Source organism: Cyprinus carpio, chromosome A10, assembly GCF_018340385.1.
Source record: "Cyprinus carpio isolate SPL01 chromosome A10, ASM1834038v1, whole genome shotgun sequence".
In the NCBI taxonomy this organism is placed as follows: Eukaryota; Metazoa; Chordata; class Actinopteri; order Cypriniformes; family Cyprinidae; genus Cyprinus; species Cyprinus carpio.
The window spans coordinates 2,003,227-2,023,961 of NC_056581.1; the positions used below are offsets into that span (position 1 = coordinate 2,003,227).

Here is a 20,735-nt window from a genome sequence, read left to right on the forward strand (position 1 = left end):
AAATCTGTTACAATTTGATTAAACCATTTTCACGATTATTTATTTGCAATAAAAATACAAATTAAATTGAATCTTTCTTTGTGAGGTAATGTTATAAGATTAATAGAGCTCGGATATCTTTCAAAAAATAAATAAATAAATAAAAATTATATATATATATATATATATATATATATATATATATATATATATATATATATATATATATATATATATATATAGGGCAAGGACAACATAAACAATTTCTAAACTGTAGATCCTGATGAAAGTAAATTATGAAACTGTCCAGTTGCTCCCCTCTCCATTAGCTCTCACACTGCCGGGACAGAGGGGGTTTTTGGGTCATGCCGTGGGATATTGTCCTCTGGCTGTTTCTCCACCTGTCCTTTCCACAGAATTATATCACCTATTTCAAAACACTGTAGTAAATAAAAGTATTTAACTAAAAATGTATTTTTCTTAGAAATGATTCCGTGAAGGAACTTTAGAAGGGATGCCTAATTGGTGAATCAGTTTGAACCGGTTCATTGACATAAACTGTCCGAACGAACCGATTCTGTAAAATGATTCAGTTAAATCACATGAGCGCTGCACAGCCAGCCATCACGTGACTCCTCTAGCAAGAGCACTATTTTCAGCGGATTCAATCCACAGGAGTATGAAACAAAAAGAGGTCATTACGTTACATCACATGTAGATTTGTCTCATGCACAATTCAAAGCTTAGAGAATAAATATGCATATGTGTCAATATGTGAAAACATTCCTCACCTTTTGGTTTAAACATGGGTTTACTGATACTGTCTGTCCTACCACTTACTGTTTAATAAAACTCCCCTGTAATTACCTAATCTATCCGATCACCTGTTTAGGGTTTTTTAACATAAATTAATTGCTTCTTTTTAGAGTTTCAAGTTTTCACTTGATCTTCCTCCCTAAGTGTCCTCAAGTGAACAGTGCTGCGCAGTTAAACGCAGTATGTGGCTTCTAAAGATGAAGAACCCGAACAGCGCTGGCACTGTTTACAGGTTCCTCGAGGATATAAATAATACCGCATACATAAATACATTAATTTATTCGATATGCTTCACTGTACCGACAAACAGCGCAGGTACATTTTGCGTATTTTAGTGGCAATGTTGATGATAATGATGCACCTTCGAGCCGCCTTCTTCCGTGTAGCCCCCTGAGCGATCTCATTGGACTAGAACTCGCCGTTTGTGGGAGCCGATTGGTTGCCACAGGCGTGACGTCACCTCACGTCAGCGTCCGTCACCTTTCATGTGTGCCATGCCGTGTGTCTGAATGAACTCTGTTTAATGTCTTTTGCGATCTCAGGCAGCGTTTTACTTTTAAACAGTCATTTGTGGTCGGGTTACGATGTCTTTAATACGAATTGTTTTAAAAATGGTGGTGGTTCTTGGTTTTCTGGGGTTGTCTGTTCAGTTTATAAGATACTGGATGGCAAATAAACAGTATGTGTTTACAAAAGAAGACGTTTCCAGGCTGGCCAAACAGTATGCAGGTGAGTAAACACACATCACCTCTTTATTCTGAAGTTACATCTGTTGGTAAGATATTGCGATAATTGGTCTCTATAGCAATAGTACTATTACGAATATACACTTACTAGCAACGCAGAGCTTCAGAGTTGTATTCACATGCTCATATTGTCAATCTAAAAGAGTGGTTTAAAATATATTTTAAGCAAATACCACATCTGATAACATAACAGTCCAGTAATGACTCTTCCTAACTTGTCACTTGTCTGATGGATGTCTAAGCTTGTTTGTGTGTCCCAGGCCAGGACCACGAGCAAGCCTTCTCTAAGGTGGTGGTGGAGCTGAGGAAGAGGTATCCGGGTCACATCCTGCCCGACGAGGACCTGCAGTGGGTGTTTGTGAATGCGGGCGGCTGGATGGGCTCCATGTGTCTGCTGCACGCCTCTCTCACAGAGTATGTGCTGCTGTTCGGGACGGCCGTGGACACGGGTGGACATTCAGGTGGGTCAAGAAGATCTCCAGGCCTTATTTGTCCTCAAAATCTAAAGAAAGAAAGAAAAAGATATATTTTGCTTAAAGAACATGAAGCGTACTGTAAGATCATGACTTCTTTTTTTTTTTTTTTGCACTTGTGACACTATTATTATTTTAAATTAAGCACTACAATCTAATTAACTTGTTGCAAAAAAAAAAAAAAAAAACTCACTGCCATTACATTTATGTGTATGTTGTATGGTGATTTTTTTTTTTCAATATTTTTTCTTTAATACCATAAAAAATACTGTATTACTATATTGATAATCTAATGGGAATCACCAATAACAATAAACTGAAACTAAAATAAAATATGTAATTAAGTATAAGTTGAATATATATATATATATATATATATATATACACAGACCAAAAAAAAAAAACAAAACCAAAACAAAAAAAAAAAAACAATACAATACAAAAAAAACAAAAAATACAATTCAAAACAAAATAAACAAAACAAACACACTGTTTTAATTTCAATTATTTTATATATATATATATATATATATATATATATATATATATATATATATATATATATATATATATATATATATATAAGCCCATATTTACTTTATTTACTTATTTATAATGTTGCATTTACAGTATGAGCATGCATGCATACATAATATGCATGCATGCTCCTAATGTAAATGCAACATTGACTCTAAATGTGACTGTTTTTTATTTTTTATTATTATTATACTCTCTCTCTCTCTCTCTCTCTCTCTCTCTCTCTCTCTCTCTCTCTCTCTCTCTCTCTAGATTAGGATTTCTTGTATTTTCACATTGCTTTCATATTTTTATCTCCTTCAGGTCGCTACTGGGCAGAAATATCAGACACTATCATTTCTGGAACGTTCAGGCAATGGAAAGAAGGAAGCACTAAAAGCGAGACTTACTATCCAGGTATTATAACCATACGTCACCAACACACAGTTCAGTCTTACAGTGCTTTCAGAACTGAGCCGTAAAGCTTGTGCTTGTTGTGGCAGGAGACACTATAGTGCATGCGGTGGGAGAGGCCACGTCAGTGCAGTGGAGCGCCGGGACGTGGATGGTGGAATACGGCCGAGGATTCATTCCCTCCACGCTGGGCTTCGCTCTGGCCGACACCATCTTCAGCACGCAGGACTTTCTAACTCTGTTTTATACTGTACGTGTTTATGTGAAGGGTATGATCCTGGAGGCTAGCACTTTCCTCACTGATACCGGCGTCCTTTGAAAACCACTCAACGCCACACGTAACGTCCCTTTGTTGTCCCGATAATTGATCACAACATCAGGTGTTCGTTGCTAATGGAGAAACGACGATATGTTGAATTGTGTTTGTATGGAAAGCACTTAATGTAATTACTTTTCCAATGATTAAAGTTTTATTTTCCATACTGTACAAAGAGTTTATCAAATGTCTTTTCTAAAAGTGAAACGTATCTGTTGGTCAACAAACTGTTTGTGGTCCAGTGTCTGTGTCTGAACATGGCAAGATGTTTTAGCACCTCAGTATTGTCTAGAAACGGTTAATACGGGGTATGGATAAAAATCAGAAGATAGTTTTCCGTATTTCCAGATCACACTCTCTGCACCTTCAATAGACTGTTGAATGTTAATTGTTGCTTAGTTTTTCATGAAATGCAATGACTGTTCAAAACTGATGTGTCTATGTTCAGCCAGAATAAAACCATTAATTAGTATTGTTAAATAAGTCTTCTGTTTTATTTATTTATTCAATTATTAATGTATTTGCTTAAGTTATTTAGAAATGAATTTATTTTGTGTTCTGTTATGTATCTGTCAAATAGTGCATGTGACATAAAAAAAAAATGATTATTGAAAATTTCTATTTTTTTTTTTTAAACAAAAAACTTTTTTGAAAATGTTGAAAACATGTTTTTGCTGCTTAATATTTTTGTGGAAAATGTGATGCAATACCATTCAAAAGTTCTGGGTGAGTAAAAAGAGAGAGAAAAAAAGTTATAGGCCACACATGTGGTTTCCAAAAAAACATTAAGCAAAAATATCAAGGATAAAAATATCAAGAATCATATGACACTGAAGACTGGAGTGAAAATGCAGCTTTGATCACAGAAATAAACAATATATTTACATAGAAAACAGTTATTTTAAATTGTAAAAATATTAGTAATTTTACTGGGGTTTTTTATCAAATATATGTAGCGTTGGTTAGCATTATTCAATTTTTTTTAACCGTTATTGTATGTAATTTTGTATATATATATATATATATATATATATATATATATATAATATAATGCAAATAATCAATGTAGTCTTTTCTGTTGGCGATCAGCGGCAGTATCAGGGCCTCTCTCTCTCACACAAACACACACTCATACATCTCAGCTCGCTGCAGGCTCATGTCAGCTGTGTGTGTGTGTGTGTGTGTGTGTGTGTGTGTGTGTGTGTGTGTCACAGTGTGTGTGTGTGTGTGTGTGTGTGTGTGTGTGTGTGTGTGTGTGTGTGTTCACATTACCATGGATCATTCTTATCAAGCCAGAAGGACCGCTAATCAGGGGGAAGGCGGTGAGTGCTGAAGTTAAGTTGTTGTTGTAGTAGCCGTCGTGTTAAAACCGTTAAAACGCCTTGAGATAAATGGGGTACGAATGAGGTCGAGTGTCTTTTTTTTTTTTATTTATTTTTTTATCGGTTTTCGGTTCTTATTTTTGTCACTTAGCAAGATGGCTAGTTAGTTACTAAATACGCTTGTTTACAGCCGTTGAGTCCTGTGTTGCCATAGCAACCCGTCATGTTGTCATCGCATTTCCCTTAATATTTGGCGTCATCTACCGGATACTCAGCGGAGATTGTTTGAAAAATTTGTTACAACTAAAATGTATCCGTTTTAAATAATAATTTAGTAGATTCCCACAGATTCCCCACAAAATACCGTAGATGCTTCAAGTAGTGTTCCCAGAGGAAACCCGAGACACATTTAGCATGTCGTGGATGTGATTTTAAATAAATGTATTTGTGAATTTATGTTTTAGGGTGAACTAAGAACAGAAACGCAGGAGAAATTTGCTGGTTTTGATGTATCATCATTTACTGGAGAAGGGGTGAGATCTTAAAACCATTTCTTCACATGGCATGAACACTGAGCGACTATAAAGAAAAGACACAAGTGAAAATACATTTAAATAATTTCTTTCTTGACTACACAGGTATATGGATTCAGCTAAAGCTTTGGAAAAATAAAGCTGTTTTGAGGTGTGTGATAATGTTGACCTGGAGACTGATCTTATGGAATATGAGTTATTATTTTATAAAGTTTCAGAAGTATACCAAACTAACAAAGACACTGGCAGAACAAGGTGAGATTTTACACTTAATTTATGTAAAACTTCATAAATATTGTTGATTTTTTTATTCTAAATATATATTTTTTATTATTATTAAAAGATCAGTAGTTGATGTGCAGTTATATTTGTGTGTGTGTAAATGTGTGAAGTATCGTATCAAAGATTCATGACATTTCTATTATGTTTCTGCGTGTACATTAACTAGTGATTTGTTAAGCAATATATAATGTAATAACATACTGTTAATAAAAGTTCAGTATCATTCAGTATCAGTTTTTTTCTTTATAGGAGAGAGTCGGCTTGTAAAGAGTTGAGGTAAAAGAAGGTATGCACAGTACTTTTACCCCAAGAACATTTAAAGACGCTGTGTAATTTCTTTTTAATCACCATGTATGTGTATTAATTTGTGAAAAGACGTCATCATCCAGTCACACACTCCCAAGAATCAACTCCATCCAGCGACGTCCTTCCAGAAACAGAGTTAAAAAGACTGACTCTAAACTAACGGGTATAATAATTCTGAAGCACCCCTCATCCCTTTTGTCTGACAGGAGCGTTTGCTGAAACCCATAAGTGCCTTCATTGGGATGTACAGTAATTTGAGGGAACCTGCTTCGGTTATTAGCTTCATGTTATTAAGTCCATGTTTATGAAATTGCTTCCTTGTGTGGCAGTTTGTCATTTTACCATAAAAGTAATAATAAAAATACACTTAGCATGAAGACAGTGAAGCCTTTTCAAGACTACTGAGATTTTTTTTCTTTCAATGTGATATTATTTTAATGACAGTTAAGCATATTCCCCAATAATCCTCATAACCATAAACATGTCTTTCTTTCTTTCTTTTTTAATTATTTTATTTTTTGGATAATTTTTATTTTTCCTCAATGATTATTCTTGTTAAATTCTTACAGTGATACAGTACAGATCTGTATTGACAAAATCATATTTTCGAAAAAATCATAAAGTTACTGCTTGAATCTAAATTACTGTCCGTGCACTGAATAAAGATTCAAAGTAAAAAATTCCTAATTTTATATATACAAACAATGGCAAAGTACAGTCAATTTTAAAAACTGAATTTTGCAAATTAAAAAAGAATAATTATATATTTAATCATAAATATTGCATTGACGAAATCATATTTTAAAATTACTGTTTGAATCTAAATTACAGTCCACACACTGAATAAAGATTGAGAGTAAAAAATCTAGTAGAAAAGAAATTATATACACATACATTTGCAAAATTAAAAAAGTAGTCAAATTTAAAAACTGCACTTTGCAAATGTAGAGTTAATAAAATAGTTATATATTTAATAATATAAATTGTTTTGATAAATCATATTTTAAAATTACTTCTTGATCTGAATTACTGCCCACATACTGAATAAAGATTCAGAGAAAAAATTCTGACGGTTATATATATGCATGCAAAGTGTAGAAAGTGCAGTAAAAAATATTTTACATTTAAATTTTAATTACATTTTTTCTACTAGACTTTTATTCAGCGTGTGCCAATTTTTTTTTTATTTTTTTTTTTCCCATATAATTTTTGTTTCATGCTCTTGTAGCATTACATGTGTAACTGAGTGCAACAATCTATTTCTATTTTTGTTTTAAAAATCAACAACAAAAAACAGACCACTTAATTACAGGCTATTTCACTTTATGAGAATTTGGAGAGAAAATGGGATAAAAATAATTAGAAAAATAATGTCACAAGGCAAAATATCTTGATGGGTCTAAAATAATTCAATAATAATTTAATAATTCAATACATCTTCATACATTTGATTTTGATGTTTCACCCATTTCTACCATATTTTACATGCAAAGATAAAAATAGGACAATCAGATACATTTCTGATCATTAAAAAATATATTGTGCAATTCCAACATTGATTCAACACTAGAGAGCAGCATACAGTCTGTTTTATAATATAGTGTGACATCCCAGTATCATTGTGTGTGTGTGTGTGTGTGTGTGTGTGTGTGTGTGTGTGTGTGTGTGTGTGTGTGTGTGTGTGTGTGTGTGTGTGTGTGTGTGTGTGTGTGTGTGTGTGTGTGTGGATACATACAGAAGGTGGAACATGTATTATTGAAGCGCTCTATTTCATCTTTCTCTCCTGTCCCTCCATAAAGGGTATCTATTTACACAACCCATCGTGTGCTGGGACGACATTATAGGCCTGGAGGCTGCCAAGCGATTAGTCAAAGAAGCTGTCTTCTACCCCATTAAGGAGCTTGGCTGCTAAACACTTTGGTATTTCTCAAGCTGCCGCCTGCCTTCGATTCTGAATACATCTCCACTAAAGGCTAGAGGAAAGCCGGGCTCAGGGTTATTTCTTAAGATGACATGAAATCTATACCTGAATACCATCCAATCTGACCGCTCACATCTCTGCCTCATCTCTGGCCTCTCTGGTGATGGCTACAAATCTACAATACGCTCCTGACAAACAGGAAATGCAAACGTTATTTGTCTTCCCCGACTCAATCATGTGGAGAAGGTGTTTGTTGTCGTACAGAATTATCTGGAAATTGTGCTTGCACATCTTATTTCTGCTTGTAGCACATAAAGTAAGAATTGCATGAAGAACATGATTCACATTATGCTGGAAGATATTTTGAGGCTCAGTTTTGTCATGAGGTTCAGTATGCTTGAACCTTTTCATGTATTAGATGAAGTGGAGTCTGACAGTTAATTGGTCAATGAAAATATTATTCACCTTAAAGTGAAGTCAATAAACACTACTGATTATGGTCAGTTTTTAGTGGTGTCTGGTAAGGCATCTTCCAGAAAAGTGGTGTGTGCACAGGGTTGCCTCCTGTCCTTTAAAATATGGAATCGTCCTGTATTTAAAGGTAAAATGATGCGTCCCGTATCAAATCAATACGGGAAGTGATTTGTCCAGTATTTTACAAAGGCCAACACAAAGTTAAATCAACAAAGTATTTTGCACTATTTATAATACTAATAGTAATTATAATGAAATCAATTTCATAAACAGCTTTAGAGAGGCTCATTTGTGCGTGATTGCATTTCGGCGTCTTTTTTTTTTTTTTTTTTTTTTTTTTTTTTTTTTTTTTTTTTTTTTTTAGTAATTGCTTAGCAAACACCCAGAACACTCTAGTAATATGCCTAACAACGACAACCTCGTAACCATGTCAAAGTAACCACTCAGAACAATGCTGTAACAACCAGAGCATCACAGCAATAACCTAGCAACAAAGTTACAGCTGTCCAAAAACACCCTACCCTAACCTAGCAATGCACCCAGAATTCAATATCAGCTTTCTAAAAAACACATAGAGCAGCATAGCAACAACCTAACAACACACTTTCTAAACACAATTCTAAACACCTTAGAAACTGCCTACCAATGCCCTAGTACCCATTCAGAATACCAAAGCAACACAAATCCTAGTAACCATGGCAAAGCACCATAGCGACCACCTAGATATTTACAGCCACTTAAAAAACTGTAGCAGCTGCCTAGCAACACCCTAGTGACCACCACCCAAAACATTATAGCAACCGCCAGAACAACCCATCAAGGATCTAACAACCACCTTAAAGTGTCTTAGCAACCACCACAGAGAGCAAAAGCAAAACCTAACAACATACTTTGTCACATTTGGGACATTTTAGAAATGTCATAGCAACATTCTTGTAATGACCCAGAACAACTTAACAACTGTTTAGAAATACCACCTAGTAACCACCCAGATAACCTAGTAACATCCCAACAACCACCTAAAGCACCATAGCAACCATCTAGTTCTACCACTAACCACCTATCCTCTTTTTTCAGTATCCACAGCTGTTCACTGGAATTCAGTCACCATGGAAGGGTTTACCCCTGTATGGACCACCAGGTCTGACCTTTCTGTTTTCTGACCTCCCCCACCACCCCCACCACCGATGCTGGCCAAAGCTGTAGCCACAGAGTGCAACACAACATTCTTCAACATCATCTCCGCATCCAGTATTGTGAGGGAGGGGAGGGGAGTCTCTGAGAAGCTGGTTCGGTTCAGAAGAGACTGGAGGACATCATTTTCTCAGATTTGTGTTATTTTATTGCTTTATGAAATGTGTGGTGGGGAAAGGTTGCGCTCAGCAAAACACTGATTTTCCTCATGTTATGATTCTCTGCAGGTTTTGTTTGAGCTGGCAAGTCATCACGCCCCATCCACCGTTTTCTTGGATGAGCTGGAATCAGTGATGAGCCAGCGAGGGGTTGGCCAAGGGTGAGCATGAGCCAGTAACTTTCACTGACAGTAAACAATCAATCTCCCATCTGGCCCTGACAGACGAGCCATGATCAGTCATTGGCTGCCTCCAGTTAGTAACACAGGTGGGGTGGAGCTGAACTATGACTCGCTGGCACAGGTGAGAGAAACCATGTGACTGAGGTACATCCACTAGATCAGGAGTCTCCAAACTAGGTCATGGAGGGCCGGTGTCCTGCAGAGTTTAGCTCCAACCCTAATTAAACCTGAACCAGCTAATTAAGGTCTTCCTAGGCATGCTAGAAGGGTCTAGGCAGGTGTGTTGAGGCAAGTTGGACCTAAACCCTGCAGGACACCGGCCCTCCAGGACCGAATTTGGATACCCCTGCGCTAGATGGATGGATGGATAGATAGACAGACTGTATTATTGAGACAGTTGTACCAATATGTTCACGTCCTGATATTTCAGGAGACAGGAGGTTACTCTGGGTCAGATATGAGGTTAGTGTGGGCATCAAAAAAATTTGACGCCCTTGAAAATCACATTGAAGGTAAGAAATATGCCACGTCCCGCTCTGAACGATATTAAACTGCTGTTTCATCACGAAATCCTGTTTTGCCCACAATTCACAGTCTCCATTACACCATGCATCTTCACAGGTCAGTCCAATATGCTGGTTATTGAACTAGAAACTGTGACCACAGCAGATTTCCTGGAGGTGATTGCTCACACCAAACCGTCAGCCAGATGTCTGATGGACAGATACTCGGCCTGGGAGAAAGAGTACAGGTCTGTCTGACACATGATCTCAGCATAACACATGGACTGTTATTACAGCAACCAACAAATGTTTTTATCGCACTACTACCTACTCTTTTTATAATTATATGCTGTTTTGTTATTAGTCTCACTATAAAAACATTTTAAAGAAAATAAGACTGTAATCGATTGAAGGTGATATAGTATGTTTTATAGCTCACTTTTTGATTTTGTTTTATTTATTGCTCATGAGCGAGACTGACTGATAGGATATGTACATGAAAATAAATGCATATGGAGTGCATTATTATTTAAATAATAATCAAACTACACAGTACCAATATTCCTTTTTTTGTCAGTTGTCCAATTATTTAGATCCTAAGAGATGTTCAAGTATATGATTGACAGCCTCTGGAAAGCTGTCACACGTCAGGTGAGGAGATAACTATAATATGATAACTATTATGCAGCAAAAAATAAAAAATAAAAAGAAAATTATGAAAACACAATTGCATATTAAGAATGATGCCTACCAGTTTTCACTAAAATTCCCAGCATTCCTGCATTCTGTGCTCCACTGACATCACCTCTGGCATCCTGTGCAAGAACAGTTTGATCTGTGTTTTTTTTTTCTTTATTATTATTATTATTATTATTATTATTATTAGATTAAATGATAAAGCAAACTAATTCAGTCATACATTCCATCTTGGATTTCATAAAGGAATGACCATTTTATTCAATATTTCAACAATAAATAAACAATAAAACAAACAACAAAATATAAAATATTTTGCATTTCATGATGATAGAGAAAAGATCCCAACTGAAATGATCATTGTCATAATGCATCTGGGTTGTGCTTAATTGTCGTAAATAATAAACAACTAATTGTCATAAATGATAAAATATTCTAAAATAGGCCTAATTTTCTTAGTGCAAGATTGTTTTTATTTAATTTTTTACTTCATTTTAAGGTGAAATATGACAAAAGCAAAACTTAAAAGATTATATCATGATGTATAGATCCTTAATAATATGTATACAGTTTTTTTATTCAAATAAATAAATACATACATGCATAAATACATAAATCTCTTTAAATATACTTTGTTTTATTCATGCATTTTTATTCATTTATTTTTTATATATAATCCATGTCCTTGACAGACTGTGAGATTCACCCAAATATTTTCTTATGCATATTCATACTCACATCTCCTATCACCACAGCCTCCTCCGGTGAGCAGTTCAGGTCTCGTAAGGCCTCCAGGAAGAAAGCTTTCTCTGGTTACCCACCACTGTAGCCTGGGTGTCAGTCGCATACTCAAGACCCGTCACAAACAGACCCGGTCCCAAAGCCAACCCATCCTTCCTTTTATAGTATCATGCTTTATGGATAGCAATGAGGGGAGCACCATCTAAAATGAGTCTGATGATATTGGCAGCAATATTTCAACCACTCAGTAGTAGAACTGAAATATTTAGATGTCATTTTTATGGTTTATCGACAACTTCCAAAGTTGTTTTACCGAAAGGCTTTATTAAGTGTCTGGTAGTTGAAGTGATCAGGTGCTAATCCAATCACAACTGCGTTAGGATCCAAAGTTTCCAAACCTGCAGCATAGAAAAATACACCATATGAAAAACATAGAAATTTTAAATGTATGTATATATATATATATATATATATATATATATATATATATATATATATATATATATATATATATATACATACATTCTAAAACAGATTTTTGCTTGTTTTATTTGACTTATTTTTTATTTTTTTTCAGAAGATGTGAGTGCTGTAGTACTCATTTATGTTAGGGTGTAACACGGTTGACAAAAGCGTTATTAAATGGTTGACGTTCTAAATTGCCATTGCTAAATAGATTTAGTAGTTTTAACCATTGTTGTAAATGTTAAGTCTGATCTCACTCAGATAAACTATAAATGAACAGGAAACTGACCTGTGAAGTCCTCTTAAGCGCTGTCCTCCACTAGCAGTAGGGGGCGCACTGCTCTCTGCTCCAGTAGATTACAGGCCGCAGTGAGCGATGTGAAGATCTCCTGCTCCTGGAGGTCAAAGTTTAACCAATGCAATCGCTCAAACAGGGTCCTCTTACATTCCTTTGTGGCATTAAAAACAAAATATACATATAAATTGATCCTCACTAAAACTTCACAAAAAAGATTAGTTTCTACGGAATACTTCACTTGAAATATCTCAACTACATAACAAATTCACTTTAAACTACAGCCCAAATTTATGGTGAACCAACTAGAGCCTCAGTTTAAACGGCAGCGCAGATGGCTGGTGAACCAATCATCTCTCTCTTTTCATCACTAGTTACAGCACCAAATAAACATGAATGACATTAGAAGGTATGTTAAAAGAAACAGTGCAATTTAAGCCTAAAGTATAATTCGGTTTGTACACGTGCACGAGGGTCTGCATAGAGTGCATGACACAAATTTTGTCACCAGAGTAGTACGCCTGTACTGTACACGCAACACCTGATTTTTGTTTATACAGGTCTCTCTCTCTGGGTTTACTGATGGATCGCAACTAATTTGTCTAAGTGCATACCACCACCTACTGTACCGGGGGTAACATCAGGGCTTTACATTACTCCGTTTATCCATTTATTTGGAGGAGGCGTGGCTTTGGAGAGTGATTTGCAGTGAGGGTGGGATCTTATGCTTACAAAGCCAATTGCTATTGCTAGCCTCTCTGAAATCACCTTCCCTACCTATAACTTTTAGAATTACAGTGACTGACTAGGTTTCACTGTATAATTTGCAGCATTAGTTAAGAGATTGTTTTCCTTAAGAAAAATTCACATGTACTGTACATGATAAGTATCGAAAATAATCAAACAGAAACAAAAGAAACAAATCGATTCGAAAAAGTCTCTCAATACTTAACCCTAATATGGGTTTGTATTTTTATTTTTACCTCTAAAATATTTAAAGGGCCAAAAATGTGATGAACACAACTATTTTAAAGCGCACTTCCGTGAGTTCAGAAATATAGTCATTAAAATGTACCCTAAGTTCACTTAAGTGGCCTTTAATTATAATTATATTATCTGCACGTGTTCTTTTTTAAAATGTATACACAAAAAGTACACTTTCAATACAATTCAGCGCACTTCTTTTTCACAAGGGTAGCCTACTTAGCCCTAATATGGGCTTATTTTTTTGTTTAGCTCTAAAATATTTTAATCGGACAGAAATGTCTCTTTGTGAATGCATCTATTTTAAAAATCCTTATCCTGTGATCACAAACGGATGATAAAGCCTCTTGTGCCCCAGGAACTGCGGGGTCCTCGATATGAAGAGTCCCACTCAGATCAATGAGAACCGCTTTCAGAGCGCGCGGCGAGCCATCACTGAAACTTGCACAGAATGTAAAGCTTTCACATACACTTCACTCAGGGTTTTATTTATTATTTATTCATTTTAAGCAAATGTTAAATAGTTTTAATAATATTTTTTGGCTTTGGTTGGGCTGAATGGCAAAAAAGAAAAATCCATGCAGATAAACCTGACTGACGATTAAGTATTTTGCGTATCATACTGTCAGTTTCCGAGTGTGCGATTAATGCTCTTATTCACATGAACTCTGGATTAAACACAATGACTTGCCTTCAGAACAACACTCCATCTCATCATCTGTGTTTGACATCATTTTAAGGATTTGGAAACCCTACATTTATTTAAAACGAGCTGCCAAACAACGAGAGCTTTGGATAAGGTAAAGCAGATTGCCTCAAATCATTCAGTAAAACATCGATCATGTAAATAGAGGATTGTGTGTGAGGGCAGTGCTGTGAGATGTGTGTTTAGGTTTTTAATAACATTTTAAACTAATACAAAAGGATGAAACGGTGACTTTTAAAGCATAAAACACATTTGACCAACAGAAGTATTTGTACACATTTCTATGAACTACATTTAACAGTCCTGAGAAATGCCTGTCGAAAACACATTAAGTTGTTTTCTATTCAGTTTAGTATTTTATGTAAACTTTTGACATATTATGTGTAGCTGTATTTCATTGATTTATTTATTTACTTGTCTAAAAGCACACTGGCTTTTCTCCACCCTGGCAGCTTATAATCATTTAAGAGGGTTGTATATGACAGATTATTCACTCATTGAATAATAATAATAAAAAAAAAAAACATACGCTGGATATTTTTAATAGCAGATTAAAAAGCATTGAGAACATCCATTCATACCTCTCTTATACCAATATTAGAATTTGATGCCGTTGTTTTTTTACTATTCGTGATTAGTGCACAAAAATAAGTGATACAATTTTTTTTGTTAAAACACACAGACGTGTGTTTACTCCATCACTTATATTTGTGCACTAATCATACACACAGACACACAAATATATACTACATCCCAACAGATCCCCATTTTTTGGGATAACGAGGAGCATAACTTTGCTGCCAAGAATATTTTTCTCTGCCGTGATATAAATCCTGGGATTGGAGAAATATAAAGACACATCATCTTTGGTAATGACTATTAAGCATAGATTATAAAAGGGTCAGGCTTTAATCGCTGCTCTGAACATATGGTTGTAATTCAGCATTTATCCGTGGTCTGGGCTACTGTTAATAAAAAGGTAGTTTAATCCTAATGGACTAATCTAGTGTTGTTAATGGACTCCATATGCTTCTAATCACTTAACCTCCTCAAAAAATAACATTAAACCATCTGATTTAATAAATGCTGACTGATCTTAGGCGGCAAAATTATTAGAGGTGTAATGCACTAAAAAAGGCACAAAACCTCTGACATACATTAACAGATGGAAAGACACAATCACTTTATTAAGACCTGAATTGTGGAATGACTGGCTCATAAGGCTAGAGGCTACTTTGGTCAAACTTTTCAGACCAAACGTATTGTATTTTAAAGCTTGATGTCTTAATAACACTACAACTCAGTACAGTAAGCACATCTTTATTAAAATTCAGACTTTATCAATATGCCTTTAAATATATTAAACCCAACCTTTACTTTCCAAGCTGTCTTTGAAATGGAAGATTCGTTTTGGGGAACTTAACATTTATATATATATATATATATATATATATATATATAAAAAAAAAAAAAAAAAAAAAATCAGGTGCCGGAAACAAACCGAACGGCTTTGGCAGACCTGTCTGACTGATTTCACTGTCGCTTGTTCTAAGAAACACATGAATGCCTGAGGAACTGATACTTTAGCGGACCTTGAATGTGTCAAAAACAGCATGTACAGACACAGGAGCTTCTGTAAAGTTACAAAACTTAAAAGGAAAAATGTTTACTGGTATTTGTTTCATATAAAACTACCAGCGTACTAACAGTAAATCATTGCGGGTACAACTGTCAGACATTGGAGAGCAACATTAAGAACCACAGACACAAAAACAGTCCATTTTCCTTTGCCACATTGACTGTGTTCCACAACAGATCCTGATCCACCGCAATCCATCGATTCTTTCTTCATCCAAACAGTAATAATAAGACGATACACACTGAATTTACTGCTATCAGAGGTACTGCGAGAGGAGAAGAGACAACATGTTAATATTAAACGATTTCTGGCACACATGGACATAAAGACACAGAAACAACATATGGATCTAATTTTCCCTAGAACATGATTAAGATCAATGCAAATCTAAAAACAATTATAGGTAAATTAGTATCTCGATTAATGATTCTTGCTAGTAATACAGTGGTTCTCAATTCCAGTCCTCGTGACCCCCTGCTCTGCACATTTTGTATGTCTCTCTGTTAACACACCTGATTCAGATAATCAGCTCGTTAGAAGTGAGCTCCGTGCATGAACTGTGTTTCCATTGACATGGTCCCTACATAGTGTTCATTGCTCCCTACTCCCTGAGCAGGGGAAATCTGTTGATGTTTACCTCACTAAGGAAAATTCATTCACGGATTTGCACTGCGCAACGTCTTCTCACACGGACAAATGTGACATCATATACCCTTATATGCACTTTGAATGGAACATATATGTTCACTTCGAACTAGAATCATGGCGGAATATCCTGTGATGTCCACTTCGCAGGGCACTAATGTTCGAATAGAACAAATGTCTGAAGCCATTAGAGAAACATACAAAACGTGCGGGGGGGGTGGGGGTGGGGTGATGGGCGGGGACTGGAATTGAGATCCACTGTAGCAATAGTTTATCCATAATGACAATTAGTAAACATCAGTATTGACACTGTACAAAAAATGACCAAACCTCTCATGACAGTCCTGACGGAGCGAATAAGGTTCAGAAGTTGTGCTTTAATGCCGGGTTCATCTCCAAATCCTCCAATACTCTGCTCTGCTCCCCAGCCGACTGAAATTATGCATTTGTTAATTACAGAGCATTCTTATAATGCTATAATAACTATATGCATGCAAATAAATGTATATCTTTATCATCAAGGGCTGAAGGATTATATAGTTTACAAATCCCCTAGATGTACATTTTACTGAAAAAAAAATTAATAATAATAATAATAATAATAATAATAATAATAATAATAATAATAATTATTATTATTATTATTATTATTATTATTATATGTATATATATATATATATATATATATAGAGAGAGAGAGAGAGAGAGAGATTACTTAATCCCTGAAAAATATTTCATATCTAACAAAGAACAGAAATACAAATTAAGATTATGCATAGTGTCTATCCAACTAGCTTGCAAAATGCTATTTTTGCTAATATTCCCAGTTGATCTGTATTCTGTAAGCTTTGCTTCATTTATTTTATCAATGCTGTCAGATGTATTCCCTTTGGGAGAATTTAAGTTATTTATAAAATCGGATTTATTTATTTTTTTTGCCGAAAAATATGAGACAGCCATGCTGCTGAATGCATTCTTCCTTTATTGTTTTGCACTGTTTTATTTACAATAACAAATTTCATTTAGTCTTTCTTGCTGTTTTTCTTTACTGTAAAATCTCTTAAACTTATAAATAACAACATATTTCTTATATGATTGTATTGTTCCTGCTGATTTCCTTCATATACATTTGTATGTATATTGCTGTCATGTTATGTTATTTCAAATAAAATTAAATGTTTAAACCAGTGAGAAGCTGGTCATTTTCCAGACCAATGTTATTTATCGAAAGATAATAATTATAAATGTATAGTTTCACTATAACTTCATATATGTGCTTTAAAATATTTAACGTGAGTTTTCAAGGTCAATACCATACGCTTGTCAAATTAATGATTGGTCAGTTTCTGTTAGTCCCACCCAAAATTATTTTAACTACGCGAGGTCTCGCTCATTGGAAAACAGTGTTAAATTTGAAAGTTGAATTTGAAAATAGTGAAACAAACCTCATTCAGTATTTAAAAAGTATATATTGGATTTCCCAAATGAAATGCAAGTCTTAGCACTGAATCCGGACCGCCAACAAATGAAACCAGACCAGCGGGTGATGGATTTATAGATTAGAAACTTCTGAGCCAAACGTGTTTAAAGAATCATATTACCATAGGTACAGTGTTTGATCCGCTAAATAGATGCGTTCTTCGTGGAAAGAAAAAAAATAAACATTGTGCTAGATACTCTTCTCCACAATGAACTGCATATTTGCAGCTGCACTCATTTCTACGGTCCTTGATGTACACAGGTGCATCTCAAATTAGAATGTTGTGGAAAAGTTTATTTATTTCAGTAATTCAACTCAAATTGTGAAACTTGTGTATTAAATTCAGTGCACACAGACTGAAGTAGTTTAAGTCTTTGGGTTCTTTTAATTGTGATGATTTTGGCTCACATTTAACAAAAACCCACCAATTCACTATCTCAACAAATTAGAATACTTCATAAGACCAAAAAAAAAAAAAAAGAAAAAAAAAAACATTTTTAGTGAATTGTTGGCCTTCTGGAAAGTATGTTAATTTACTGTACATGCAGTCAATACTTGGTAGGGGCTCCTTTTGCTTTAATTACTGCCTCAGCTCGGCGTGGCATGGAGGTGATCAGTTTGTGGCACTGCTGAGGTGGTATGGAAGCCCAGGTTTCTTTGACAGTGGCCTTCAGCTCATCTGCATTTTTTGGTCTCTTGTTTGTCATTTTCCTCTTGACAATACCTCACAGATTCTCTCTGGGGTTCAGGTCTGGTGAGTTTGCTGGCCAGTCAAGCACACCAACACCATGTTCATTTAACCAACTTTTGGTGCTTTTGGCAGTGTGGGCAGGTGCCAAATCCTGCTGGAAAATGAAATCAGCATCTTCAAAAAGCTGGTGAGCAGAAGGAAGCATGAAGTGCTCCAAAATTTCTTGGTAAACGGGTGCAGTGACTTTGGTTTTCAAAAATTACAATGGACCAACACCAGCAGATGACATTGCACCCCAAATCATCACAGACTGTGGAAACTTAACACTGGACTTCAAGAAACTTGGGCTATGAGCTTCTTCACCCTTCCTCCAGACTCTAGGACCTTGGTTTCCAAACGAAATAGAAAACTTGCTCTCATCTGAAAAGAGGACTTTGGACCACTGGGCAACAGTCCAGTTCTTCTTCTCCTTAGCCCAGGTAAGTTGCCTCAGGAGTGGCTTAACAAGAGGAATACGACAACTGTAGCCAAATTCCTTGACACGTCTGTGTGTGGTGGCTCTTGATGCATTGACCCCAGCCTCAGTCCATTCTTTGTGAAGTTCACTCAAATTCTTGAATCGATTTTACTTGACAATCCTCATAAGGCTGCGGTTCTCTCGGTTGGTTGTGCATCTTTTTCTTCCACACTTTTTCCTTCCACTCAACTTTCTGTTAACATGCTTGGATACAGCACTCTGTGAACAGCCAGCTTATTTGGCAATAAATGTTTGTGGCTTACCCTCCTTGTGAAGTGTGTCAATGATTGTCTTCTGGACAACTGTCAGATCAGCAGTCTTCTCCATGATTGTGTAGCCTAGTGAACCAAACTGAGAGAACATTTTGAAGGCTCAGGAAACCTTTGCAGGTGTTTTGAGTTGATTAGCTGATTGCCATGTCACCATATTCTAATTTTTTTAGATTAGTTGAGGTTTTTGTTAAATGTGAGCCAAAATCACCACAATTAAAAGAAATAAAAGACTTAAACTACTTCAGTCTGTGTGCATTGAATTTATTTAATACACAAGTTTCACAATAAATGAACTTTTCCATGACATTCTAATTTATTGAGATGCACCTCTACTCTCCTTTGAAGGTAAACTGAGACACCTGATTATGAGATCATCTGCGAAGCCCCATCGTCTAAGGTAATGCTTTACATACAGTAAACTTTAGTTAACGTTTGCCAATGACTTACCTAACATTAACAACGAAAAATACATTTGGTACAGTATTAATTAAACTTTGTTGACATTAGTTAATAAAATGAACTACTTTCCGTTAGCTCTGGTACGGTTAACAAATACTTTTAATTTCAATAATGTATAAGTAAATGTTGAAATTAAAATTAATTTATTCAATGCTTTATTCAAGGCTTTAGTAGCGTTGTGTATTGATTCTTTGTGCTATATTTTCTGTTGGCAATTTGATATACAGTTTTCATATGCTACATTTTGCACACCCAGTTTTATGTTGGCCCACCCACTTAAAAATTTCTGGCCTCAACCCTGGTTTAAACCCATTGTAATCATTAATATTTTTTACATTTTTTAAGTCATTGCCGATATTAAATAACACAAATATGGAATAATGTAATGAAAAAAAAAGGTTTTTTTTGTTTTTGTTTTTTTGTTTTTTAAATAGCAATGTTGCCCACACGTTGTACTTTTACGAGGTGCTGATCCACTTTAAACATGATATTTTTTTTTTCTTTCGCAAATATTTATTCCTATGCAGCCACATTTACAGTAACGTTATATGATACAGGCGAACTGATGCAGACTAGCTTGCTAAAACAACAGCAATTCGGATTTCTATTAATAACTACTAAAAAATCCATTCAGGCGATGTCACAAACTACCATGGTCATTTAAAACAACGACAACAAAACAAAGCATGCTATAACAGCCTGTGTTCACATTTATCATTCTCATATTTCTATAATTTCCTGGACATTTCGGAGACGTAAACTCTAGGCTTGCAAACCAGATGGGAATATACACACATATCAACACGACTAAACAAACCTATCATCATACTGAAGAATAAAATCCATTCACATGCACTTACTTTTACTGAGAAACCTCTCTTCGTGAAGCACCGCGATGGCATTAGTGAATAATATCGCTGTTTGAATCAGCGCGTACAGAGTGAACGCCATGCTGGCACTACTGCGCGCTCACGCAAAAGCGCTTGCTTGCGTGCGTGCGTGCGTGCGTG

General features: G+C 35.4%; 3 protein-coding genes, 1 long non-coding RNA gene and 1 pseudogene across 5 annotated transcripts; 3 read left to right on the forward strand and 2 right to left on the reverse strand.

Annotated features, from left to right (window-relative positions):
* Window positions 1-1,239: 1,239 nt before the first annotated feature.
* sigmar1 (sigma non-opioid intracellular receptor 1) lies at window positions 1,240-3,740 on the forward strand. Of its 2 annotated transcripts, XM_019111147.2 has the most exons (4): window positions 1,240-1,524; window positions 1,802-2,002; window positions 2,855-2,947; window positions 3,034-3,740. In XM_019111147.2, the coding sequence occupies exons 1-4, from the start codon at window positions 1,380-1,382 to the stop codon at window positions 3,261-3,263; spliced, it is 669 nt and encodes a 222-aa protein (XP_018966692.1). In that variant the 5' UTR covers window positions 1,240-1,379; the 3' UTR covers window positions 3,264-3,740. The 2 variants fall into 2 exon arrangements, with proteins under 2 accessions (XP_018966692.1, XP_042620615.1); XM_042764681.1 differs by lacking the exon at window positions 1,240-1,524 and having other exon boundaries at window positions 1,904-1,955.
* A 1,033-nt stretch (window positions 3,741-4,773) lies between these two features.
* Window positions 4,774-6,084, forward strand: LOC122146382. Its single transcript, XR_006160947.1, has 3 exons — window positions 4,774-5,115; window positions 5,221-5,370; window positions 5,647-6,084. It is a non-coding gene; the product is annotated as an uncharacterized LOC122146382 (long non-coding RNA).
* Window positions 6,085-8,431: 2,347 nt separating this feature from the next.
* LOC109097274 (katanin p60 ATPase-containing subunit A-like 2) lies at window positions 8,432-10,479 on the forward strand. The gene is made up of 3 exons (XM_042764682.1): window positions 8,432-9,753; window positions 10,063-10,144; window positions 10,254-10,479. Exons 1-3 carry the CDS (start codon window positions 9,682-9,684, stop codon window positions 10,391-10,393), a joined length of 294 nt encoding a protein of 97 aa, XP_042620616.1. The 5' UTR covers window positions 8,432-9,681; the 3' UTR covers window positions 10,394-10,479.
* A 9-nt stretch (window positions 10,480-10,488) lies between these two features.
* LOC122146326 lies at window positions 10,489-14,721 on the reverse strand (annotated as a pseudogene).
* A 605-nt stretch (window positions 14,722-15,326) lies between these two features.
* LOC109109538 (immediate early response 3-interacting protein 1) lies at window positions 15,327-20,735 on the reverse strand. The gene is made up of 3 exons (XM_042764683.1): window positions 20,586-20,735; window positions 16,637-16,738; window positions 15,327-15,926 (listed from the first exon to the last, which is right to left on the reverse strand). Exons 1-3 carry the CDS (start codon window positions 20,674-20,676, stop codon window positions 15,871-15,873), a joined length of 249 nt encoding a protein of 82 aa, XP_042620617.1. The 5' UTR covers window positions 20,677-20,735; the 3' UTR covers window positions 15,327-15,870.

Bases quoted from the DNA above. Each gene is read 5' to 3' on its own strand.
- sigmar1 (XM_019111147.2), top strand. From the start codon at position 1,380: ATGTCTTTAATACGAATTGTTTTAAAAATGGTGGTGGTTCTTGGTTTT. The intron at 1,525-1,801 runs GTGAGTAAACAC...TGTGTGTCCCAG, and splicing joins GCTGGCCAAACAGTATGCAG to GCCAGGACCACGAGCAAGCC. The intron at 2,003-2,854 runs GTGGGTCAAGAA...TATCTCCTTCAG, and splicing joins GGACACGGGTGGACATTCAG to GTCGCTACTGGGCAGAAATA.
- LOC109097274 (XM_042764682.1), top strand. From the start codon at position 9,682: ATGATCAGTCATTGGCTGCCTCCAGTTAGTAACACAGGTGGGGTGGAG. The intron at 9,754-10,062 runs GTGAGAGAAACC...CTGATATTTCAG, and splicing joins ACTATGACTCGCTGGCACAG to GAGACAGGAGGTTACTCTGG. The intron at 10,145-10,253 runs GTAAGAAATATG...GCATCTTCACAG, and splicing joins CCTTGAAAATCACATTGAAG to GTCAGTCCAATATGCTGGTT.
- LOC109109538 (XM_042764683.1), bottom strand. From the start codon at position 20,676: ATGGCGTTCACTCTGTACGCGCTGATTCAAACAGCGATATTATTCACT. The intron at 16,739-20,585 runs GTAAGTGCATGT...GCATAATTTCAG, and splicing joins AGAGAGGTTTCTCAGTAAAA to TCGGCTGGGGAGCAGAGCAG. The intron at 15,927-16,636 runs GTTTGGTCATTT...CTCCTCTCGCAG, and splicing joins CGTCAGGACTGTCATGAGAG to TACCTCTGATAGCAGTAAAT.